Source organism: Saimiri boliviensis, chromosome 14 (assembly GCF_048565385.1).
Source record: "Saimiri boliviensis isolate mSaiBol1 chromosome 14, mSaiBol1.pri, whole genome shotgun sequence".
In the NCBI taxonomy this organism is placed as follows: Eukaryota; Metazoa; Chordata; class Mammalia; order Primates; family Cebidae; genus Saimiri; species Saimiri boliviensis.
The window spans coordinates 84,889,851-84,916,554 of NC_133462.1; the positions used below are offsets into that span (position 1 = coordinate 84,889,851).

Below are 26,704 nucleotides of genomic sequence, written 5' to 3' on the forward strand. Positions count from 1 at the left end.
AGGGCCTGTTTTAAATGGTCGAGTGAAAGGCTGTCAGGGAAAAGTTGGCCTGTTTAGAAGAGGTGGTCTCAAGACCCCTCTGAGGAGGGAATATTTGAAAACCAGAATAAAATGAGAGAGCAAGCCCCATGGCCATGTGGAGAAAGAACAAAAAAGGTTTTAGCAAATGGAAAGTTTTGTATCAAGGAGATTATACCTGCCATTCTGCAGCTCTTTTTTTCCCACTCAACATAATGTTGGCATTTTCCCATTTTAGTGAATAGGGATTAAAACTCCATCTTTTATGGTTACATTGCATCCCAGTATATTTTAATTACTATATATTATTGAATGAAATTGTGTTTCTAATTTTTTAGTAGCATGAACAGTTCAGTGACCAATGAATATCTTAATTCATGCAGCTGTTTCCCCTTGTAGAATGATTTTTCTTAGAGTCAGTTCATTGAAGTGGGATTGCTGTATCAAAGAGTGTGCACATTTACTCTTTTGAGGTACATTGTTAAAATTGTCCATCTGAAAAGTTGTATCTAGTTATCTTCCACTACATGTTTAGTGTGGTGGAACCTTTTGGTAATTCTGCAGATAGACAAATAGTTCTGTAAGGCTTCTTGTGAAAAACAAAAGTCCTCAGCCTTCTAGATCCTGAGGCAGCCACTTTCAGCTTTCTAAACTGATTCTTGTAGCATCTACCTCTTCATCTTCAAATTCCAGTTTTAGTTTTTATTTATTGACATCCTACAGTGATAAAAGATGTTTTAGCTTTTCACCATCCACTGCCCTGACTCTGTACAGCTTTACTTTTAACCTTCCCGATATAGTTCATTTGAGCTGTGATCGTTTTCAGTGGTTACATTATTAAACAGTGTAAAAGCTGAGACATGCAGTAGTCTACTCTGATTGCTTATCCTTTCTCACTATGTTGTTTTCTACAAAGGTAACGCTTATCTTTTTCTTTGCTTCGTTTTCTATGTATTTTGCCTTCAGATTGCCCCCCAGTTGTACAAAGTCTCCAATATCCAACATAGCCACACTCATTAGGAGGACTGCCATTTTACTTTTTTGGAGAATTCTCCCTCCGGGTCTTCTGATGTGACCTGGAATGGCTGCTCAGTAGGCCAGCTGCACAGCTGTCACTGCCAGCTGTTCCTTACCTTCCGCCTGGGGTTCCATTTTCCTTTCTCTTAGGTTTTTAGAACTCATAATTTCCTCATTCTAAGTTCATCCCTTTTTTGGTCATTTGGTAGAGTGCATCCTCTGGTAGCTTCTTGTGAAAGAAAACATGGCAGTGAATATTTCTGAAACCTTGCATGTTAGAAAATGGCTATATTCTACTCTTACACTTAATTGGCAGTTGTATGGGCCTAGGAGTACAAACTTGAAGCTGTTCTGTGTTTTGAAAGTACTGCTCCATTGTCTTCTGGTTCCCGCTGGTATTGGTAAGAAGTCCAGTGCTATTCTAACTCTTGATTATTTTTGTGAAACTGGTTTTCTGTTCTCTGGAGGCTTCGAGAATCTTTTGTCTCCACAGTGTTCGGAACTCTCAAGATGATGAGCCATCCGTTATGCTGGCACTCAGTAGGCCCTTCAGTTGTGAAACTCACAGTTGCAGTGGTAGAAGTGTCCCTGAATTACTTTGTTTTCTCTTTCGGTACTTCCATGGTGAAGATGTTGGATGTGTTGGGTAGGTTGCCTAATTTTCTTTTTTTTTTTTTTCAAGACGGAGTTTCGCTCTTGTTAGCCAGGCTGGAGTGCAATGGCGCGATCTCGGCTCACCGCAACCTCCGCCTCCTGGGTTCAGGCAATTCTCCTGCCTCAGCCTCCTGAGTAGCTGGGATTACAGGCACGCGCCACCATGCCCAGCTAATGTTTTGTATTTTTAGTAGAGACGGGGTTTCACCATGTTAACCAGGATGGTCTCCATCTCTTGACCTTGTGATCCACCCGCCTCGGCCTCCCAAAGTTCTGGGATTACAGGCGTGAGCCACCGCGCCCGGCTCGTTGCCTGATTTTCTTACATTTCTCTCCTATTTTCCAACTCTGGTGTCTTGCTCTGCATTGGGTGAGATTTTTATATCTACATTTGTCCTCTAAACCTTCTATTGAGTTTTATTTCTTCTTTTTCCAGAAGCTCTTTTTTTGTTATCTGAATGTTCCTTTTAAAAATATATGTAGCAACTTTTTACTTTTTAATGAGGCAAATATCTTCAGTTATATCCTGAGCACTAAGTATGTGCCAGGCCCTATTCTAATCTCTGAGGTGATAGCAGAGAATAAAACCTAGTCCCTGTCCTTGTACAATTTATATTCTTAGGGACAAAGGGAATAAGAAATTAAAATTAAATATATATGTATATGAATAATTGGCCGGGTGCGCTGGCTTACGCCTGTCATCCCCAGCAGTTTGTATGGAATACCTGAGGTCGGTAGTTCGAGACTAGTCTGGCCAACGTGGTGAAACCCCATCTCTACTACAAATACGAAAATTAGCCAGGTGTGGTGACACGTGCCTGTCATCCTCGCTACTCGGGAGGCTGAGGCATGAGAATCACTTGAACCCAGGGAACTGAGGTTGCAGTGAGGGGAGATCATGCCATTGCACTCCGGCTTGGGTGACAGAGTGAGACTTTGTCTCAAAAAAAAAGAGTAAACAAGGAAGTGTGTGTGTTGAATGGTGTTGAACACGGGGAAGGGAAAGGAAGAGGACAAGGGGTGGGGAATGAACCCCCATGTGTGGGGGGGTGAGTGTTATTTTATGTGGGAAAGTTTTGAACCCCCCCTGTGTGTGGGGGGGGTGAGTGTTATTTTATGTGGGAGGGTTTTGAACCCCCTCTGTGTGTGGGGGGGTGAGTGTTATTTTATGTGGGAGAGTTTTGAACCCCCTCTGTGTGTGTGTGGGGGGTGAGTGTTATTTTATGTGGGAGAGTTTTGAACCCCCCCTGTGTGTGGGGGGGTGAGTGTTATTTTATGTGGGAGAGTTTTGAACCCCCCCCCCGTGTGTGTGGGGGTGAGTGTTATTTTATGTGGGAGAGTTTTTAACGCCCCCTGTGTGTGGGGGGGTGAGTGTTATTTTATGTGGGAAAGTTTTGAACCCCCCCTGTGTGTGTGGGGGGGTGAGTGTTATTTTATGTGGGAGGGTTTTGAACCCCCTCTGTGTGTGGGGGGGTGAGTGTTATTTTATGTGGGAGAGTTTTGAACCCCCTGTGTGTGGGGGGGTGAGTGTTGTTTTATGTGGGAGAGTTTTGAACCCCCCCCGTGTGTGTGGGGGTGAGTGTTATTTTATGTGGGAGAGTTTTGAACCCCCCCTGTGTGTGGGGGGGTGAGTGTTATTTTATGTGGGAGAGTTTTGAACCCCCCCTGTGTGTGGGGGGGTGAGTGTTATTTTATGTGGGAGAGTTTTGAACCCCCTGTGTGTGTGGGGGGGTGAGTGTTATTTTATGTGGGAGAGTTTTGAACCCCCTCTGTGTGTGGGGGGGGTGAGTGTTATTTTATGTGGGAGAGTTTTGAACCCCCTGTGTGTGGGGGGGGTGAGTGTTATTTTATGTGGGAGAGTTTTGGAAGGCCTCTTGGATGATGCGACGTTTTAGCAGAAACCTAGGTGAGTGAGCCATGGGAAAATGTGGAGCATGTAGAAGAAGAGTGTTCTGGGCAGGGGGAGTCTTGAGGTAGATACATACTTGCCATGTTTGAAAACCAACAGGGAAGCCAGAGTAGCTGGAGCAGAGGGGAGGGAGGAGATTGGGAAAATACACAAGGTTAGAAAGGTAGCAGGTCAGATCACATGGGGCCTTGTAGGCCATTCTTAACACTTTTGGTTAATGCTGTTACTCTGAGTGAGTGGGGGCACCACTGAAAAGTTTTGAACAGAGGAGCAAATATGATCTGACTTATGTCTTAAATGTCTCTGGTTCTTCGTGCAGAATGGTCAGATGAAATATGGTGATGGTTAGGGCCACAGCGAAAGCAAAAGAGGATGTTAAAAGTTATCTGTTTCTACATGTATTTTTAATATAGAGCCAGTAGGATTTGCATTCACATTGGGTATACGTTGCCAAAGAAAGAGGAGTCAGGGATAATTTCAGAATTTGTTGGCTTGGGCAATTGAAAGGAGGGAGCTACCCAGGTAAGAAAGACTGTGAGAGAAGCAGGTTTGGGATGGGGTAAGAAGTTTGGGTCTGGACATAGTATGTGGTGAGTATGTCGAGTGTGCAGTTGTGTAAATGAGTGGATTTCATGGGCAAAGTGTGGCTTGAAGATAGGATTCCTTTATTTGGGAATCATTTGTACATAGATGGTATTTATGTGAGACTGGCCAAGCTCACCAAAGGAATGACTGTAGAGAAGTCCTAGGACTAAGTGAGTCTTGGAGCTGCAGTGTTCAGAGGGCTGGGGAGAAAACAAGGATGTGAGAAGGAGCAGCCTATATGGTAGGAGGGGAGCCAGAAGAGAGGGGTCACTTGAAAGCCAAGTGAAGAACAAGCGTCAAAGAAAAGGGCATGATCAGCTGTTTAAAGAGTTGTGAATAGATCAAGTGGGATGAGACTGAGAGTTTACCATTGGATTTAGAAATGGGGTCATTTATAATCTTGCTGTGCTGTTTCCAAGGAGATGAAAGCTTTATTGGAGTGAGTTCAAGAGAGAATAGAAGAACAGAAGCAGCAATATAGTCAACTTTTAAAGTTCTGCCATAAAGGGGAGCAAAGAAATAGAGTGCAAACCAGGGAGGGAATGAGGTTAAGAAAAGGTATGTGTGTGTATGCTCCGTGTGTGTGTGTGTGTGTGTGTGTGTGTGTGTGTGTGTGTGTGTAGATGCTGTGAAAACATCTAAGCTGATGAGAATGGATCTGGAAAAGAGAGAGAGAGAGGAATTGATGCAGGAGAGAAAGGAAGCATTTGCTAGAACCTTGACCTTCTGAGTGGAGAGAGATGGCAGTCACTGTGTGAGTGGGGAGGTGGCTTTAGATCAGGAGCTGGGCAGTTTGCTCAAAGTGCAGAAGAGAAGGCAGACTAAAGAGTGTAGGTCTGCAGGCATGTTGCTTGATGTGCTGGCAGGAGTCTGTAATTGCTTCTGTTTTCTCCGTGAAGTTGGAAGCAAGGTCAACTCAGAGTGAGAATGGAATGATGTGCCTTAGGGATCTGTGGTGCTTCACCAGGAGTGCAAAGCAGATTCACTCTGACAGGGAAGGGCAGTCACTGCTGGAGCTTTTGAAAAAACATGCACACCCCTGGACTTCAGCCCTTGAGTTTTGACTCATTTGGTCTGGGATGAGGCCTGGCTAAACATTTAAAGCAGGCGTCCCCAAACTTTTTACACATGGTGCCAGTTCACTGTCCCTCAGACCGTTGGAGGGCCACCACATACTGTGCTCCTCTCACTGACCACCAATGAAAGAGGTGCCCCTTCCTGAATTCCGGGGGGTGGGGGGCGGCATATAAATGGCCTCAGGGGGCCGCAGTTTGGGGACGCCTGATTTAAAGCCTTAGAGGTGATTCTCATGCATATTTTGATTGAAAACCACCAGCAGATGTTATCTCATTTAGTCTTCAGAGTAACCACCTGAGGTGGCAGCCATCCCATTTTACAGTGGACCAATGCCATATCTAGGATACAGTGGAACCAAGTTTTCACCCTTGGTATTCCTCATTTGAAGACTGGTGTATGTTTCCAAATCCTGTGTTTACTCCATGCTTGGTTTATTGGCACTGCTTAGTGCTTGATCTTGTCTAAGGATAGGTTTTCCCAATTTAGACTTGACTGTGACCACAGATTAAAGGCAAATATAGGGAAAAAAGATTAACTTGCTAGTTATGAAAGATATACAAATTAGAGCAGCATTAAGGTAATGTTTTATCACTACTAAATCAGTAAAGTTAAAGATGGTCAGGATCTCTGTAGATACGGCAGTGATAAAACTGAAGCCTCATTTGTTACAGAGTGTAGTATAAACTGGTGCAGCCCTTTTGAAAGGCAGTATAATCTCTGTCAAGACACAAAAAATTGTTTATGTCCCTTGAACTTATAATCTTATTTGTGGAAAATTATTCCAACAAAGAATTCAACAGCATAAGGATACTATATATGCCAGGATTTTGCACCAACATTATTGAAAATATAACAAACTAAGTGCCCAACTGGAGAGAAGTAGATAACTTAGCTAATATAATTCTATTGGACTGTTCTCCAGAGTATTTAAATATTATGCAGATTATGGAGCAGCATGTATGCTCACTGTCAAATGGTCGTAAATATTGAAAATTATAAAAAGCAAAGCAAAGATCCTGTATACTTCCAAAGTTAAGAAGCTAGCAATACAGGTATTTTTATATAAAGGCATGTTTTCTGTTGATTGAGTTCTCATAATGCTGTTGGATGTAGCAATCAGTTAAGAACCGGGATTTGCTTTGCTTGGATTGACACCGCTGGTTATAGGGAGAAAAATGACTTTCTCAAATGCGAAACTACTGTTGCGACTAAACAAGGCCCACCAGCTTTGGTTCAGTATCTGGCTGCTGTGTTTGGGTCTTTGGTTAATGTCTGTGATCCACGTTGCAAAAAAACTGCAAGGTCAGGACCAGATATGATGGGGCACTGGGCCTGAGGCTTCTGGATGGAAAGGCAGCAGGAAAGCATTTCTGTGTTTTTTGTTGTTGCTAGTCGTTTTGACCAACTGTTATTTTTAACTCTACCTAACAAGATACAGGACACCTTTATCACTGAAATTTCTATGGGACAGGTATACTGACTCTAGATTTAGTTCTCGTTTTCTAAATAAAATGATTTTTAATTTTTTTTCATGTAATACATGAGTTCACAAGAATGACTTTTTCATATGACAATTTTTGATGATGTGAAGTTTCTTAGAAATACAATTATCACGTAATAGCAGAATAGTCTATATTAGTTTTTGTTTGTACATGTGTAAACTGTATAAAAGAATAATATATGCAACACATTTTTCTGTTTTTTTTTTTTCATTATTTAAAAATGCCTTGAAAATAAATTTCTAATTATGGAGAACCATTGGATGTTGATTCATATAATTAATTCTAACCTGGAAAAGAACAAGGAATTGGTATCTTGCCAGTGTTTAGATTTGTCATTGAGGAACATGGAGTGTCTTTCCAATTACTCATTCAGTGGAGTTTTGTAATTATCCCTAAGTAGGAAATCTCTAGATCATTCATACGTGTTTTGTTTGTCGTTTTTGTTGTGATTGGCTTATTTTTTCTTGGGTAAATATTTTTCCTTTGGTAGTGATTTTTAGATTTTTCTCTTGGAAACTTCTCTTTCTTTAGTGTTTCCCTTCCTACTTGTCAGTGTCTGTCTTGAAAGGCACAAACGTCCCTTTCCACCTCTGTTTTTTGTTTTTGTTTTTTTAACTACAGCCCCAGGATGGGCCTCTGCTTCCTCCAGGGTTCTCTTGCACGTTTTCTACTACTTCAGTTCGATTTTAAAACTTTAACCCACCTCCGAAGTTAGCCCTGTTCCATCTCTGCTCCTTGTCAGACTACATTAAAGAATCTAGGTGTATCCTACACATTGTCTTTCTCTTCCTCACAGTATCTGCCTCGATGACTAAATCAAAAATTGTTTTATTGCGTTTCTCCCTGAGAGTCTGATATTTTAGCAAAATCTGAGCCGTGAGCTTCTTAAATGAAGCCACCTTCTACTCACTGGTCATGGTCTAGGTTGTCAATGACTTAAGAGTAAACGTGATTGATAAAGCTACAAATGGCATTTATTCCTTCCTTCTTGCTGCTGAGTTTTTCTTCTACTCCAGCGGAAGAAGGTGCCACATCTCACTTGGCAGTGTTCTCACCCTGGCTTTACATTAGCATCACTAAGGGACTTTTAAAAAACACTTGCTGAGGCCTCATCTCAGATTCTGATTTAACTGGTCTAGGGTGAGGTGTTGCTATTATAAAAAACAAGCTAACAAAAATCCCTTTAGGTTATTGTAATGTACAACCAGGGTGGAAAGCCCTTATTGATGTAGTGAAGCTCCCATCCTGTTTTACTGGGTCTGTGAAATCCACAAGCATGATTGAGGCTTTATTAGTGTGTCTGTCCCACAGCCCTGGTGAGGAGTAAGACAGAAGCTTGATGGATCTAACATGATAGGACCTGCTCCTGACAAGGCCTGTGTACCAACACTCTGAGCACTCAGAGTCATTTGTTTAATCGAGTGACAGAGGTTAAGTATCAGTTACTGTGACACAGATACTGCGCTAGACGCCATGAGAACAATTTGACGAGGGCTTCATTCTTATGGAGGTTAGAGTCGATGACTCTGTTTTGATTCTAGAAATGAATTCCTGTCCTGGTAGGTTGCTCCTGCTTATTCCACAAGCAGGTCTGTCTTCAGTACGCAGCTGGGCCCCATACCCTACTCTCCCTTAGGTAACGCAGTATTCATCTCAACCTCTCCCATGTGGCCAGATAATATTCATGGCTCAGGAGAGAACTGACCAGGACCTTGACGACTTCATCTACCGACCAGACTAGGTTGCTGAGTAATACTAGTAGCACTGGTCACCCCTGTGCCTTCTCTCTTAGTGAGCTTAGCTGGGCCATGAACTTGGAGCCTAGAATTCTATTGGGCTGTCTGGTGAAGGGTGAACTTTTACAGTTCAAGACTAAAGGCAGCTGCAAATGACCTGTTTCTGACCACTTTTTCTGACACACATCTCAGTCTCAACCTTAACCTTTTCACTCTAACTGAAGGCAGAGGAAGTGAGCGTTGAGAAAATTCCATTAAGGAAGATGAAAGCTTGCCACCTTCCCTAAAGCCTTGATGCAGTGAGGCCACAAAGACCATTTCCTGTCTCGCTTTCCCTGGGTCCTTTTGTCTGCTAAGTCCTGGAGGCACTTCCCTCCCAAGCAGAGGTGAAACCTGACCTCACCAGCTGCAGGGAGCGATTAGGGACCAAAGAAAACAGTTGAAAAAGAATACCAAAGTAGTAAGCGATCAAAAGACTAGATCTAAGAGTGAGTTCTTTTCATAATTCCCCTACCCCTCATTTCTGCTGTCCAGGGCTTCACTTGATGTCCTTGAGCTATGTCAGTGTCCACACCCCCTCATCTCCACATAAGACCACATGCAACACAGATTTCAGTAGAGTTGGCCATTTTTCAATAACATTTTTCACATTCGTTGAGAATTGGCCTTCAGAATTGTGACTTATTTTTTTCTCATTGCCATAGTGATAGCAAGTAATCATTTTTTAAGAACAGATTTGATTTTTCATACAACTAGAAATCATTCAGGATTTAATTTGTTGAATACCCTGTGCTGAGGTTGTAAATTTGATCTGAAGACAGTTTTCCATGGCAAAGTTCAGAAATGCTTTGGGCAAAAGCAGCATTCATACATAATGTTGAGCACATACTTTGATAGCCCCTGCTCTGGGCACTGGGGGTACAGTAAGACTGGCATTCTAGCTAGGGGAGAGGAGTTTACAAATTAATAAGGAATAAAACAACCAAAAATACTAAAGACGTTGCCAAAATACTACAGTTTCTGGAAAGAAATACTCTGAAGAAGAATGGGGAGGTGGGGAAGGGTGGAGGTGAGCTGGCTTCGAGAGCGTGATTTAAGGTAGGCTCTGAAAGGGGGTACTTGGGCGGAAGCCTGAGTCATCTGAAGCACAAAGCCGTGTCACGGTATGTTCTGGGTAGTGGCAGCAATAAATGAAAGTTGTTGAGGTAGGAACCAGCTTGGTGTGTTTCAGAAACGCTAAAGGAGCAATGTAGGGGTGCAGAGTAGAGGAGAGGGCAGATGGTAGGAGGTGAGATTGGAGATGTAGGCCGTGGTTCTGACGGTGATGGGAAGCAGCTGGGGATATGCCATGCTGGAGTCAGTGTTTTGCCCTTTAGGGACATTATTTTGAAGGGTAAGATTATTTTGTCTTCTAGGGACATTATTTTGAAGGTAAAGACTAATTTGTATTTATGACTTAAGACACATGTTAACAAGCCAGTGTTACGATGGGTGAAGGTGAGGAATAAATCCATATCCTTGAATATACTTAGAGTGTTTTTGCAAGACGATCTGAGAAAGCAATGGCAGTGTTTCCTGGGTGATAGTGTGTGACATTGCAGGCAGGTCAAGAGAGGAAGGGGCATCTGTTAATCTCTTCTTTAGTAATATTTGATTTGTGACATGCTTTTTTTTAAGAAGCTTTTTCATAATAGATCGTATGTGTGTATATGTGTAAGATTTCATTTTTTGCAGAAAGCATATAGCTGCTGTGTTTGTGAAAACACAGACATCTTTAGAGCAGTGTCTCCTCTGAGATAATTTGATAAGTGATGGTAAGCGGCGTGGTATTTAGATTTCTGTGAAACCCAAGCATTGACACTGTTTTCAGTGTGTGAAATACGCTCTATTTAATAGATAACACTTTTTTAAAAAAATTTCAAACTATATATTTTGCTCTTTTTCCCCAGGCAACAGAAACAGACACCAAAATCAGAATATGCACCCGGGCCTATCATCTGCTTGTGAAAAAACTGGGCTTTAATCCGAATGACATCATTTTTGACCCAAATATCCTAACCATTGGTACTGGGATGGAAGAACACAACTTGTATGCCATTAATTTTATCCAGGCAACAAAAGTCATTAAAGTAAGTGTAGGCATTTTTTCTCCCAAGTCATGGCTCACATTTATCCCATGAGTCTAATGAATGGTTAGAGCTGACAGATGTATTTATTGGCTGCAATGTTAACATTCTTGTTCTTAGTAAAGTGTTTTTCTGAAATGTAGGGGACCTTATTTGTTTTGTTTAGTAGAGTTTTAACTTGTGTAACAAATAGACTAGAGAATATAACAGAGCCTGATGAAATCACTCGAACCCAGGAGGGCGGAGGTTGTAGTGAGGCAGGATCGTGCCACTGCCCTCTAGCCTGGGCGACAGAGTGAGATCCTGTCTCAAACAAAACAAAACAAAAAACCACAGAACCTAATAAATAATTAACTATGAAGCGTATAAGGGCCTTCTCTTAGGTCTCAAAATAGAGCATAGCTGGCACCCCCATCTGCCTCTCCTTTTCCAGTTATACCTCATTCTCAATGTTATAAAGTAGCCATCATCCTGAGTTTTATGATGCTACTTTATTGCTTTTCTTCATAAATGTATTGCTTATATACATAGAATATATATGTTGATTTGCATCATCCATGGATTTTGTATTTGCGAATTCATATACTCACTGAAATTTATTTGTGACCCTAAAGTCAATACTCATATCACTTCTGCAGTTACTCAGACATACCCATATGCAGAGCGGTGGACAGTTTGAGTGGCCCAACCCATATGTTCCCAAAGAGGTTGAACAGGGCAGTGATCTGCTTTCTTATTTCAGCTCTCGTCCTGTATACAGATGCCCTTTTTGCAGTCTAATGCCATGTTGTTTATATTTTAATGCTTTTTGCTGGTAAGGTCACTTTTTAAAATGGTACCATCCTAGTGCTGTCTAGTGTTCCTAAGTGCAAGAAGGCTGTGATACGCCTTATGGAGGAAACATGTGTGTTAGACAAGGTTCGTTCAGACGTGAATTATAGTGCCATTGGTGGTGAATTTAGTGTATATATTAAATAAAGCATCTTAACACAAACACACAAAACAAGGTTATGTATTGATTGGTTGACAAAAATGTGATCAGAGGCCCGCAGGATCCTAACCCTGTATTTCTCCTAGGGGCAATGCTCCAATATTCCCTAATTCAGTGTTCGCAATGATTTTATAGAACATAACTACCACAAAATAGTAGAAGTTGACTGAATATCTGAATCATACAGTTTAGCTTTGCCTACTCTTGAGCTTAATACAAATAGAATCATATTTTCATGCTTTTTTTCCTTAATTCATTTTAAAGGTTTCTCTGTGTGGCTGTAGCCGTTTGTTCATTTTTCTTAATGTATGATATTCTATATCATGTGATATGGTATAACTATATTGCAATTAACTGTTTATTGTTGATGGACATCTAGTTTGTTTCCAGCTTTTGGACATTATGAATAATGCTACTCCGAGTATTCTTCTATATGTATCTTAGACATACATGCCTGAGCTTCTCTGTAGCATATACCCAGAAGTGGAATGGTTGGCTCATAGTGGTAGGTAATAGCAAACTGTCTCCCTAGATTCTTGAGCCAATTTTTATTTGAACTGATAGAGTTCCTGTTATTCCACATACCGTATGACAATGCTTGATATTGTCATAGGTATGGTAGGAACTTCCATTTCCTTTTGTCCTTTTATGGTTGGTCAAGTTTATAGTGAACTAGGGAGTTTGTTCATTTAGGCTATGGAAGTCTTCTAGTAATTTGTGCTTTCAGTGAATAAGGAACTCCTTTCTTTGTGTGTGTGTGTGTGTGTGTGTGTGTGTGTGTACGTGTGTACGTGCGACAAACACTGTTCACACTGTTTGTCTTTCTGTCTCTCTTTCTCTGTCACTTATCCAGGAAATAGTTGATGGAACACTCAGTGTATATTAAGTCCTATCATGGTCACTCTAGAGATATACAGAATTAAAGTAGAATTTTGTAGTTTTCCTTAGGGAGCTTGGAGTCTTAGTAAGAAAAATATACTTTTGAAGCACCGCCTTTGTGACACCATAATATGGAAGCCTTGGTGTATGTCTAATAACAAGACGCTCTGAATTACTTTGAACTTCGTACTTTTTTAAACTTTTCATTCCTGTATAAAACTTAAGAGATGTGATTGCTGCTTTTGGCAAGATAAGGGAATCTTTTCATATTTTAAAATTTTTGCCAGGAAACATTACCTGGAGCCAGAATAAGTGGCGGTCTTTCCAATTTGTCTTTCTCCTTCCGAGGAATGGATGCCATTCGAGAAGCAATGCACGGGGTTTTCCTTTACCATGCAATCAAGGTATGGCAGAAGAACTGTTTGCTGTGTGGAAACCAGCTTTTACTTGGGGCAAGGGTTTTCAAATTGTGGTGTGTGGGCCAAGTCTGGCCTGCTGCCAGTTTCTGTAAATAAGATTTTTTTGAGACAGAGCCACTCCCATTAGCTTATGTCTTGTCTGGGGCTGCTTTTATGCTATAACAGCAAAGTTGAGTAGCTGTGACAGAGGCTATGGCCTAAAATAGTTTTTATCTGGCGCTTTACAGAGAAAAGTTTGCTGATCTCTGACTTACAGTATCACTGTAAATTCTCGTTTTTATTTGTATTGCTCTTAGTGTGGCATGGACATGGGGATAGTGAATGCTGGAAACCTCCCTGTGTATGATGATATCCATAAGGAACTTCTGCAGCTCTGTGAAGATCTCATCTGGAATAAAGACCCTGAGGCCACTGAGAAGCTCTTACGATATGCCCAGGTAGAGAGACAAATGTTGTAATGGATGGATTTTTTCCTATCTTTGAATTGACTACTCACCTACAGTTAGTAGACCTTCATTGTGGACTAGAAGCAAATATCTAATCATGTCTTTGGGTCGTTGAAGGTATCTACAGAGAGTTGCAGAGATGGTGGTATAGCTAGGGCAAGGAAGGATAAACAGACCATGCCTAGGCTGCGTCCGTATTCTGAACTTAGATTCCTTTACATTTATTTTAAAATGTAAAAATTTGTTTTTCTTGTACCAAGTAACTTTTTAGTTCTAGAAAATTAACAAAATTCTGGTAAGCAAAGGAAGAAAATAAAAATCACTTATAATCCTATCACCCAAAGTTAAACATTTGTGATTTTGTTATAACCTTTAAGTAACGGGAGTTTTTTTTTTTTTCTTTTTGCAAAATGAATATGCATGCATAGGTACATATACACACCGTTTTTCCAAAAATAGAACTATGCTCTAGATGCTTTTATGGTAATACTTTTTTTCTTAGCAGTGTACTGGGAACATATTTCCATTTTACTTGATATTTTTCTTCCTCATTATTTAAAATAGCTGTTCTGAATATTCTCGTGTGGCTATGTTAGAATTGCATGGTCTGCACTGTTGCATGTTTTGGTTTGTATACCTGTTTATGTTAGGGTCTAGTCCATCTGTGGCAAAGTTCTGCGGTTCAAGGCTTGAGTTCTATACACATTTGATCTATAAAAAATGAGTATAATTATGGCTAATTCAGACATCAGCTTGTTTCTCACTTAGAGGTTGGGCACAGTCTTAGGCACATGAAGTATATCTATCGTAGATGCTGCTTCCTGGAATTCAGTTTAAGGAAAGTTGAGATCTTTATCTCAAAAGGACTTGCATTTTAATCTGTTGAAGAGAATGATGACAAAGGGAAATTTTTTCCCACAAAGCATGTTGAGAAAGTGGTAGGATGCTTTTGTGTCTGTTGCCAACCTTGTTAATATTTTCCATGTTAGAATATGAATTTAGCCCTGATAGAACTGCCAGGTTTTCCTTTTCCATGGAAGAGTAATGAGATGCTCTGGAAGAAGGATAGGACAATATGGGATTAACCACGTCCTTGTTTTATCAGCCTTACTAGCAGTAAGACTTAGATTTCTGAAATTGCTTGTGGAAGCCTTAGGTTCAATAAAGTTGGTAGGAGTTCAGACACTGTGCCAATGCGCACATGTCCCTCCTCTCAGTTCCTTAAAAACATTTGTAGTTTCTCATATGGACCCAGGACAGAATGTCTTACTTGGTTGTGGCAAATGCAGTGAAGTTCTGCTTCTCAGTGCATTACCTAAGAAACACTCCATGGATTTTTTATGTTTTTCCTATTTTCTTGACCATTTCTGCTCACATAAGACAGAGTGCTTAGCCGTGTCTTATTCTTTGAACATTGAGACATGGGATAAACACCAGTTAAACACCAGTCAGCTTGGAGTCATGGTCTATCTTCTCCCAAGTAGGGGGCCCTTCATTAACTGTTAACGAGTTCTGTTGAAGGCCAAAGGGACATCATAGCCTCTATAATCATGAAGTCATACTAGAGAGTTCTTAACCCATGATGTGTTTTCATCTTTTCCCTGATCTGTCCAGAGGAGGCAGCCCTCTTACTTAGGAAAGGGGCTCCTTATTTGTAAGACCATTCCCATTTAAGGTTTTTTTGGCATTGTATTTTGTGCTAGACATTCTTTTGGTCTGTATTCACTTTTAGCATTTGCTTACAAGTTTTCATTTCTGTATATCATGCTGAGCTGCCAAGAGGTTTTGCCCCAGAGGCACTGCCAGTGTGAGGGAAGTCTTAATAGCAATTGCAAGAGCTTAACAATTCATCATATAAGAATTTCCTCATTCTTAATGTAACCATGAGGGCTTCTCATAAGCCACTGACCTCTCTGTCAGGGAGGCTGTCTACGTTCAAGGTGACTTCTGTTGCTGTTAAGAGAATTAATAACCAAAGCAGGTATACTCAACTCCCAGGAGTCGCCAGCTCTGTAGCAATTCCTTAGGTGCACTGAGTGCAAATGGAGCATGAAGAGCAGGAATATTGTGACGGAAATAAGTCAAGGGATTTTTTTCTCTTTTATAAGAGAATGATCTCTTTTGGTTATTGCACCCAAATTCCTGTCTGATATATTATTGAAACTAGTGGGAAGAGTGCTGCCTCTGATCGTCCAGGGCTCTTCAGTCTCACATTTGGGGAGTAGTGGGATTTTTTTGAAAAATAATTTTCCTAATTTAGTTCAGGCTGACCTGTGGTAAGTAAATTATTTTTGATAGTAAAAATTTCCAGATACCATGTAATTTACATGGAGGATCTTTATTAAATGGTACCCTAATGGAGGCTAGGCATCCAATGGAGTGGAAGGATTGCTGCTCTGGATGGGGTGGCTCTGGAATGACCCTGGAGCTTGAGAATATTCTTGATACTTTCAGGGAAATTTGTCTGTTCTTTGACCCGGCCTTGATCTTTCCCTTTGCCATTTGAACTCACATTCTTCTTTGGCTTTCTCTGCAGCAGTTTACTCACTTTTACAGCCTACACAGCCATGAGGCCCCTGTTAGGCAGAAGCAACTCTAGAATAGGAAGAAGGACTTTTTCTCATTAGCTTTGTATATGTAAGGTACAAGGAGTAGCCAGATGGACATGACAATTGCTTGGTCAGTTTGCTTGGTAGCTTTCCAGCTACTAGGCTTCCACAGTGTGCCTGGGTCTGGTCTTCCCTAGTGTGTGAAAACTGGGTAGCTCCTTGTATGAATATCATGGAGAAATCCCTATTGAATGACTACGTGCAAAGTAAGATGGGCCTCCACATGCCACTGTGTACTTCTGAAGTACTGCTTTTCACGGTACTGTTTCATTTTAAGTATAGTTTTCCTGAATCAAGTTCATCAGGTTTAGAACATAGCTATCAGGTGGGATAGTTTTTAGACATCACAGCCTCCAGCACTGCAGTGAATTCTGTACTGCCCTTTGTATCCTCCTTTGCCTCTGTCCATAATCGTATATTTTTTTGCCGCCTTCCAACCCTGTAAGTCTGGCACCCTGTGGTATTTTTCTGTGAACACACAAGTTCCTTTTTTCAAGAGTGTTTGGAACACGCTGCCTTGTTTTTACAAAACTCCATGCCCCAGGCAGGAATTGTCTGGTGTTTACAGGTATCCAGTGATGGGACTGTGAACATTAGGACTTTTTCCTTTTTAATTACTATCTCATTCAGGTTTCTCAACATACGAGAGTCCTCGTGTTGTCATTATTGCACTTACCACCTTGGCCCTCAGTCTTGGAGTTCTCTCCAGTTCCTTCCTGCTCTCCTTCTTAGTCATTGTCTATTAATGCCTTTATATTTGTCCTTTCCTTTCCTCCTGTTACCACTGCTGAGTCCGGGCCTTCGTCATGGACTATTAAAATATTCTTCCCCTCTTGTGATTCCCTTAAAAATGTTACTTTGAATGTTGCTCAGCAGCTTTAGAACTTTGAATAATGTCTCCCCTCTCTGCCCATGCAATTGCCTGGAAGGTTAAATTTAAACTCCATAGCATGGATTTTTGTCCCTCTGTGGCTTGGCCTCTACCACCCTAGACAAATATTACTCCAGTAAGATCAGTCTTTGTTTAGCATTAATTCGTCCAGCTAATATTTACTGAATATTTACTGTTACTTTGTGACATTCATTTGACTGAACTTAGAGAATCTAACTAGTAAGAGAGATATATCCCTACCCTCTCAGAGCCTACAGCTCAGTGACATAGGCAAAAATGTATAGAGGCGATTGTCACCCAGCACAGAAAGTGCTGTGAGAGGGGAAGTACAGGATGCTAGAAGGCTGAGGGAGATTCTGACCCCAAACTAGAGGAGTTCAGGGAAAGCTTCCCAGAGGAAGTGATAGGTCAGGTGAGGCCTCAGAGAAATAAAGGAGGTAGCCAGGCCAAGGTTTGAGGGTAAAGTGCAGTGCTGGTGGTCCCTGCCAGGGGAGGGATATTTGCAGCTAGCCAGAGTCTGACATTGTGGTAGGTACTGCATAAATTATGTCAGAAATGTGACATAATTTACTTCACAAATGTGAAGGCCTGGAGGTGAAGAGATGATGGAGAGCAGAAGGAACAGAAGTGTTCTGGATGGCTGAAGCTTGTTGGGAATAGCAGAAGATGAAGCTCTAGGAGAAAGCCAGATCAGGTGTATTAGTCCATTCTCATGCTGCTGATAAAGACATACCCAGGACTGGGTAATTTATAAAGAAAAAGGTTTAATGGACTCACAGTTCCACATGGCTAGAGAGGCCTCCCAATTGTAGTGGAAGGCGAAAGGCACGTCTTACATGGCAGCAGACAAGAGAGAGGACTTGAGCAGGGAAACTCCCCTTTATGAAACCATTAGATCTTGTGAGACTTACTCACTATCACAAGAACAGCACTGGAAAGACCTGTCCCCGTGATTCAGTTACCTCCCATGACATGGGAATTGTGGGAGCTACAATTCAAGAGGAGATTTGGGTGGGGTCACAGCAAAATCACATCATCAGGGCATTGGATGGCATGGTAAGGAGTCAGTACCATGTCATGAAAGCAATAGGAAACTTACAGAGATTTTTTTCAGAAGGAGCAGTTGGATTACATTTGCATTTTGGCTGCATCCTTTTGGCTACACTGTGGAAGGTGAATCAGAGACCAGAATGATTCTGGTCTGTGGAGACAACTTAGTTCTTGGACTGTGAAAATGGAAGCAGGATGGAGAGAAAAATATAAGGTGTAATCATTAGGATGAGGTGATTTTTTTGATTGAACTTGAATAGTGAATGGAGATTCAAGGACGATACTTAGGTTTCTGGTTTGGCAGCTGGTACCACCAGTTGAGGTGGAGGAAACAATAAAGTAATGCAATTTGTCATATGTGCTGTAATCATTGCACATTTGTTCCTTTGCTGAATCTGTCCCTTCTCAACATTCAGCTTCTTTGAAACCTTTCTTTGCCACCCTAGCTTACGATAACCATTCCTTCCTCAAAATTCCTGCATACCTAGTCTGTATTATGTACTCATTCAGCCCTTGACATATATTCTTTCTTTCTATATATATTTTCTACCTCTCTAATGATATGGCTTAGTTTGTTTTCTTTTGGTCTAATGGAATACCAAAGACTTGGTAATTTATAAAGAATTTTATTTCGCTCACAGTTCTGGTAGCTGGAAAGTCCAAGAGCATGGCCTTGGCCCCTGGTGAGGGTCTTCTTGCTGTGTCGTAACATGGTAGAGGGCATCTCATGTCGAGAGGGCCACAGCAAGAGAGCCAGAGAGATAGCAAACCTGCTTCCATGGTAGCAGCATTAATCCATCCCTCATTAATCCATTCATGGGGGCAGAGGGATTAAGTTTCCAGCATAGCTTTTGGAGGATACCTTCAAACCATAACAGTGGTGAGTTCTTGAGAGCGTAGTCTGTGTCCTACAGCATCTCTTAGTTGTGCCCACCCTTGATGTCAGACTTAGCTTCATTGTGGCCTCCCTGCATCTGTTTGTGGCTAATAGTGATATTTGTTGAGAGCTTTGAAGGCTCATCAGGTTTGGAGTATAGCTTTTCTTACTGTCCTGGAAATACTGTCTCGAGTTGTTATTTTTAGAAGAGAAGGGAACCTTATTCTGTCTCTGTATTAACAGTTCAAACCCTAAAAGGTTTCTCATTTTTCCCTCTCTTTTTCTCAAACATTCATTGAGATCTTATTTTATGCTGGACAGTCTGCTAGGGGCTGGAAAAGCAAAAAATAAGACACAAGATGTTTGTTTTGTTTTGTTTTTTGTTTTTTGGTTTTTGTGCCATCAAACAGTATGGTTAGTGATGAGTTGTATCCATTTCTTGGTTTCAATTTCAATTCAGACTCACAGCCAAGGAGGGAAGAAGGTCATTCAGACTGATGAGTGGAGAAATGGCCCTGTCGAAGAACGCCTTGAGTATGCCCTTGTGAAGGTGAGTTATAGGAGCCTGAACTGGAGGGCTGGCAGCTCGTCGTGGCTGACTGATGCTGTTCCCGGAGGTGTGGTACTGACAGCAGCTGGAGCAGGAGATGCCCCAGACCCCTGATTGTCAACCTGGGGAGGTCCCCTTGTCTCCCAAACTCCCCACCCCCAACAGTAGCACATTTGACGGTGTCCAGAGACATTTTGATTGTCATAACTGTGTGTAGGAGGTATTCCTGGCATCCTGTGGCCAAGGATGCTGCTAAACATCCTGCAGTGCCTAGGATAGCCCTAAACAACAAAGGAGATTCCCTCCCAAGTGTCAGTAGTGCTGAGGCTGTGAATCCTGTCCTGGACCAAGTTGCTGTCAGTTGGTCAGCAAGTCAGTTTCATAGTTGGAATTTTAGGCTTTACACCAGATCAGTAATCTCTTGGCTTCAGTTTCCTCATGTGTGAGTCTGGAGAATCTCAGAGGTTTGTTTTTGTTTTGTTTTGGCTCTGGAGTTTAACGTTCAACTCTTGGGCCTTTTGAGATTTACATATTGCAATTTGTGGAGCTAGTCAGCCCATCCAAGGATCATTGAACTGGGGACCCTGGAGGGGAGGGGCTTGGCAGTGAAGGTTGGATAAGTCACTGGAGGCTTCATGGATCTGAACTTCGTTTAAGGGCCCCATCCAGTGTCACTTCTCCCCCAGCCCTACAGCATTACAGTGAGAAAACTTACTCATTTCACCACAGGTATTTATTAATGTATAATCTGGTAAAACACTAAGATACAAAATGTATTTTATGGTGCATTTGAAATTATTAGGCCTTCTCTATTAGCTCATTTTACTGAGGTACATTTTAAAGCATTTTTTTCAATTGGCATATAAAATTGTATGTATTTACTGCATACAACATTCTATTTTGGAAGTATATGAGGTATTTACCTTGTAACAATAAAGCCAGCTGAGCACTTTACCTCAGTCCTCAAAATAAACTTATGAGATACATTGTAATATTCTAATTGAGAAAACTGAGACTTATTGAATTAATTGAGGCCTAAATTAGTGATAGGAAGACAGATTGAGCCCATCCACTCTGATTTTGGAACCCATGCTCTTAAGCATTTTCATGCTGGCTCTGTGGAGGTAAGCCAGTATTTTAAGTGATTTTTTTTCTTTTGGTCTTTTTTAGGGCATTGAAAAACATATTATTGAGGATACTGAGGAAGCAAGGTTAAACCAAGAAAAATATCCCCGACCTCTCAATATAATTGAAGGACCCTTGATGAATGGAATGAAAATTGTTGGTGATCTTTTTGGAGCTGGAAAAATGTTTCTACCTCAGGTTGGCAAAAGATGGGGAGAAATTTTCGCAATTGACTCTTTCCTTTGCCATTTAATAAATAGTGATTTGGGGTATATTTCTCAGATTTAATTTGGACAAGAGTTCAATTGCATTGTCTAGTTATTCCTTCTTTAAATATATTTAGGAGTCATGTCTGGAAAAGTCCATTGTTAGAATGATGTGGATGTTACAAAATCATCTGAAAATTCATAGCAACGTAATCTATCATAATCTTTATCTTCTAATTTTTGTATCATCTCTTACCCCCAACGCCTATCTCTCCCACCCCGCAGAAGTAAAATAAAACCCAAGATAATGGTAGAGTTACTAACATTAAGACTTGATTTGAACAGGCACTGTTCATCTGTAAGGATGCAAACTGTTACTGTTTTAAATAATGGTACATTGAATGGTTTGTTTAAAGTCAAACCAGAACTCTTATTTTGATTTACAGCAGCTACTAACCACGTCAGTTAACACATACTTGTTGAGCATGTAGGTTAGTGGCTGTATGGCGTTTGAGAAACTAAACTGCCCTCACCTTGCCTAAATGTAAGGCTTAATTTTAAGTCAGTTGTAAAGGTGGGACTTGAGAAGAGAAGGCTTGGAATGAGCTCGTGGTGGGAAGCCTGGTCCTGAAGGATACATAGAACTCTTGGGTACGTGATAGAGTGCCTGCTAGATGGAGAAAAAAATAACAAGCAAAAGTTCAGAAGACAGAAATTGCAACATTTGATTTCTAGCCTTGTTTTCCTTCTGTCGTACCTTATTACTCACTGGCTTTTCCTCCGGGAAGCTTATCCTTTATTCTGCCTGCTGTCAAAAGACTCCAGTGTAGCTGGCCTGTTGTCAAAGCATGCATTCTTAATTTGTGCCAGAATCTCACAGGTGCCTATCAGCAGTTGTTCCTGTGGTTTGCTAAAGATGCCTGATCCTATGCTTTTTTTCTCAGGTTATAAAGTCAGCCCGGGTTATGAAGAAGGCTGTTGGCCACCTTATCCCTTTTATGGAAAAAGAAAGAGAAGAAACCAGAGTGCTCAGCAGCACAGTAGAAGAAGAGGCAAGTCATTGTGTTCAGGCCTACGGCCCTTAAATGAGTTGCCCGGGAAGACTTGTTGAGGTGGTGGTAGGGGCCTAAGCAGTCGGGCTTGTCCGCATTTGTCATTGAGGATAAAACAGAGAAAGGATCCCACGTCTGTCCCTTTTTTAACCAAATATCAGAATACTCTGGGACTTTCTTTTGAATGTAGCTTTATAAAATTTTTTAATACAGATAAAATTTTTCAGTCAAATCCCATGTTTTCAAGGCAAAACGAGTTCATTCCTTTGTTTCTTCATTAACTGATCATTTACAGACTCCTGTGATGTGCCGAGTACCGTGCTAGGCACTACTCAGTACGACTGTCTGTGCCTGCCCTTGAGGTAATTGAGCCATGCTTGTTTTTAGAACACTCTTAACTGAATATTCTCTTTCTGCTGGTGAGGTCCTTGGCACCACTTCTGGATTCAATTTAATTCTTATTGGCTGCACCACCAGAGTAAATCATTAAGCTTTTTGACCTGGTTTAGCTCCCTCTGAAGCTCAGGCAGCTTTGGCCCTTAGGATTCCAAATTTTTAAACCGATCTGTGTTTGTGAATGGCTCAGACACAGTTTATAAAAATCCTGCTTGTTTTGTTTGCTGCTTTTCTCTGTGTGGGGAGTAGTGGGGATGCCGACTGTGCACAGGACAGCCGTGCTGAGGAAGGATGCTCACGTGCCCCCTGCCTGGGCTGTTGTGGAGGTTTTTCAGATTCCAGTGGAACATACACAGTTAACCTGTTCCTCTTCCTCTCCCTGACGTCTCCCTTAATTGCTAACAGTAAACATGTGTCAAATAGGTTTCCCCCAACCAAAGTTAAGGATGTGGTCTTCAGCTGTGGGGCTGTTTTGTGTGTGAATACCAACTGTTGTTCTTTGAAAGGATGGGACCCCCAATCTTGGTGGAAGCCCATTGGGCGGGCACATTAGGTGGGCCTCCTTTGGACTGCTTGGGCTTTGGTTTCCAGGTCTGTCTTTGAGGTGGTCTTGGTCATATTGACTTGCTTGCTGTGCTGGCCCGTGCCTGGCTCTGGAGAACTAGGGGATCGGTGCTGACCCACCCCACCTTGCTGAGCTGCTTGGCTTCTTTTCCAGGACCCTTATCAGGGCACCATCGTGCTGGCCACTGTTAAAGGCGACGTGCACGACATCGGCAAGAACATAGTTGGAGTGGTCCTTGGCTGCAATAATTTCCGGTAGGTTAGGACTTCACCTCTTTCAACTCCTTTTCCATTTAAAAACAAAAGCTTTTTAACAGTAAATCTTTAATGGGTGGGAAGAGTAGGGCATGGCAGTGGATGTTAGAGGTTATTTTTTGTTTCTTTTTGCTTACTGTTTGCTTACTTTTTGAATTTTCTACAGTGAACACAGCATTTCAGATGAAGTCAGTTAGTAATTATCTGTGCTCAATAAGGACATAAAGAATAGTAAAAGCTATTCCAGTGGGATCAGAACAGCCCAGAGGATTCCTGGGGTTGGATGTTGGGACAGAGGCGCTAATGGCTAGAATATCAGGTTCCTTCCCATGGCCAGTGGTGTTCATCATATCCTCTTTTTCCTTTCAATAAACTCAGATTTTAGAACTGAGATCTTATGAGAACTTGGCTAAATGGAGTTTTCCAGGAAGGCCTTATCTGTACAGGTCTCAATTGGCTTCACTTAGAACCAGGATCCTGTCTTCTTGGTGATGATTAAGTTAGATTTTGGGAAGTTTTATACAGATAAAGCCCCTTTCTGATATATCTCATTATAATTAGTAAATGCTCATAACCAAGTCATTTCCATGTGAAAGCTGATGACCTATACTAAGTATATGTTTAGCTTAGATTTGAACATATTCTTTGTAATGAAAAGCCCTAATAGAAATAATGCCTTCCCTATCCATGTCTGGCCAACAGCCCTTTCGAGTCTTGGACATCTTTCTAATGTGCTGTTTTCTCTAGACAGAGAAGAAAATTGACTGGCGCTATCCCTGTACCCCTCAGTTTTCTTCTTTGCTGTCAAGTAACAATTAACCCTCTCAGCTCTGTCCCTGCTGTCAACATTTGTATCCATCTCTGCCTTCTAGGCTAATTAAATGCAGCCTAAGAACCTTTCAGGAAGGCTGGAGACAGAGGAGCGGTGTCAGGAAGGCAATTTTTTCCCTCTGACTGTCTTCACAAGCACTTCCATTTACCTGTTCACTTGCTGTCTGAAGACTTAGCATTCTCTCCTAGTCCTAGAAACGAGGAATACTGTTTCTATCCATGTCTTTATTATTTTTTAAAAAGATAAATTTACTGGAGATAGGTAGTTGTGATAAAAATTTTACCTATATAATAAATATTTGGATAAGGTGTTGGCTTCCTGAAGTCTACAAAGCATTTCTGCTATTGGCTTAACCTTTGCAAACATGAGGTTGTTGGTTTCTGTTTGCTTTCATCACCATCAGTTAATAATTGTTTATCGCTCACCTAGTACATACCAGGCATTATACTAGAGACACTAAAATGATTTAGTTGACTTTTCTCCTTGAAAAAGTATACCATTTCTCAGGCTAAATAGCCAGGTACATGTTCAGCTTTAATAGTGGGACAAGAACCGTTGAAGAAGGTGACTTGTAGGTAAACTTCCTGAAAGTGATTCTTGAGATATCATTGTCATGTGTTTTATCATTAGTTATTTTGATCAGTGGATACTTAGCTAAGAGTATCATACAAGCAATGTTTATTTCTCCAGTAAAGACATTTTAAGAAGCTGGGGAACATTGTGGCATTTCTCCAGGTTGCTACTGGAATCAAATGTCAACAGTTGTGAAGACTGCTTACTAAGCCTGAGGCTTTCCTGCAACACATCCAGTTCCTATGTGTTGTGCATTGACAGTTTGCTTATCTTTGCTAATAAGTCTAACAGGAGAAACACCTTTTGATGAAACGTTGCTTTTATTTTACAAAAACAAGTGAACGTGCAGACTTAATGTCAAATACCCCTATGGTTTGTGTGTGATCACACATAGACTCTTCCATTGGTGAGTTTAATTTTACGGTGTCAGCTAGTAGACAGGTGTCCCCGAAGATTGCCTTATGAAGTAATGTGTACTTTTACTGTCAGTACCACGCTAGTATGCTTGAAGGAATTACCCAGTCTAGTGAGTGAGTCCAGCAAACTATTCTGTGTCTAATCCTTCTCTTTCATGGCTTTTTATCATTGTTGCAGTGAATCTCACAAAATGATAACAGTGTTCTTTTCTTTGTAGGGATAAAAGAAATAAAGAGGGCTAAAAGGGACAGTTCTGTTTAGAGACAAAATATATTTTTTAAATGGGGAAGATAGGATGCAATAGAATTGCAAATTTGAGGATTTGCATAGAACTAAATAGCACAGTTAATGCAAAAGAAAAGTTCTTAAAGTAAATGAAAAATGCTCCTCCAGTGAGAATACACAAATGACAGGAAAGCAAAACAGCCTTATTGCTGATTGGAGGAAAGTTTGAGTGGTCTGGATAGAAGATTAAACCAGTCACAATATTCCCTTAAGCCAGAGTCTCACCTAGAGCAGTTTGGTGTTGCCAGAGGGATACCAAATTGAAGAGTGCCCTGTCTTCAGTTCTGTGAAGGCCGAGAGAGGCGAAGAAGCTGCAGAAGGAAAGTTTGAAGCCAGTAGAGGTTGATTCCTGAGGTTCAAGGAAAGAGGCCGTCTCCTAACATAGCAGTACAAGATGAAGTTCCAGGGTTGGTGGAGAAGCCGCAGCAAGTTACCCAGATCTAGCTGCGATCACTGAGGAAGGCGGCTACACTCAACAGTAGGTGTGCAGTGTAGACGAAGTGGCCTTCTGTTGGATGTAGAAGCCATAAGGACTTTCATAGCTAGAGGGGAGAGGTGAAGGCCTGGCTTCAAAACTTCAAAGGACAGGCTGACTCGCTTGTGAGGAGCTAACACAGCTGGTGACTATCAGTTGAAGCCAGTGCTCATTTGCCATTCTGAAAATTCTAGGGCTTTAAGAATTATGTTAAATCTCCTCTGTCTGTGCTCTGTAGATGGAATAACAAAGCCTGGATGAGAGCACCTCTGTTTACAGCATGGTTTACTGAATATTTTAAGCCTACCGTTAAGACCTGCTGCTCAATAAAAAAGATTTCTTTCAAATATTACTCCTCATTGACAGGGCACCTGGTGACAAGAATTGATGGAGATGTACAAAGAGATGAATGTTGTTTTCTTGCCTTCTAATACAACATCCATTCTGCAGCCTGTGGATCAAGGAGGAATTTTGACTTTCAAGTCTTACTACATTTTGTAAGGCTGTAGCTGCCATAGATAGTGATGGATCTGGGCAAAATAAATAAAAAACCTTCTGTAAAGGATTCACCATTCTAGATGCCATTCAGACCATTTGTAATTCATGGGAGGAAGTCAAAATATCAACATTAACAGGAGCTTGGAAGAAGTTGATTCCAACCCTCACAGATGACGTTGAGGGATTCAAGACTTCAGTGGAGGAAGTAACTGCAGATGTGGTAAAAATAGCAAGAGTAAAGTCGAATGAAAAGTGGAACCTGAAGATGGGAATGAATTGCTACAGTCTCATAATACAACTTCAGCAGATGTATTATCCTTATGGCTCAGCAAGGCTGAGCAGAGAAAGTAGTTTCTTGAGATGGAATCTACTCTTGGTGAGGATGCTATGAACAGTGTTGAAATGACAGCAGAGGATTTAGAATAGTATGTAAACTTAGATGATAGAGCAGTGGTAAGGTTTGAGGTGATTGGCTGTAATTTTGAAAGAAGTTCTGTTAGTAAAATGCTGTCAAACAGCATCGCTGCTACGGAGAAATCTTTTGTGAAAGTCAGAGTCAATTGGTGTGGCAAAATTCACTCTTGTTGTATTTTCAGAAATTGCCACAGCCACCCCAGACTTCTGCAACCACCACTCTAATCAGTCAGTGGCCATGAGCATCAAGTCAAGACCCTCTACCAGCAAAAAGA

At 41.2% G+C, this 26,704-nt stretch overlaps 1 protein-coding gene across 7 annotated transcripts in view; it reads left to right on the forward strand.

Annotated features, from left to right (window-relative positions):
• The window catches only part of MTR (5-methyltetrahydrofolate-homocysteine methyltransferase), a 108,621-nt gene that overhangs the window by 47,862 nt on the left and 34,055 nt on the right, over nucleotides 1-26,704 (forward strand). For all 7 annotated transcript variants that reach the window (XM_074385357.1, XM_074385356.1, XM_003935348.4 and 4 more), the window contains exons 16-22: nucleotides 10,448-10,627; nucleotides 12,782-12,898; nucleotides 13,210-13,350; nucleotides 19,248-19,337; nucleotides 20,508-20,660; nucleotides 21,613-21,720; nucleotides 22,835-22,935. In XM_074385357.1, coding sequence (XP_074241458.1) covers nucleotides 10,448-10,627; nucleotides 12,782-12,898; nucleotides 13,210-13,350; nucleotides 19,248-19,337; nucleotides 20,508-20,660; nucleotides 21,613-21,720; nucleotides 22,835-22,935 — 890 coding nt within the window. The remainder of the gene's footprint in view (nucleotides 1-10,447; nucleotides 10,628-12,781; nucleotides 12,899-13,209; nucleotides 13,351-19,247; nucleotides 19,338-20,507; nucleotides 20,661-21,612; nucleotides 21,721-22,834; nucleotides 22,936-26,704) is intronic.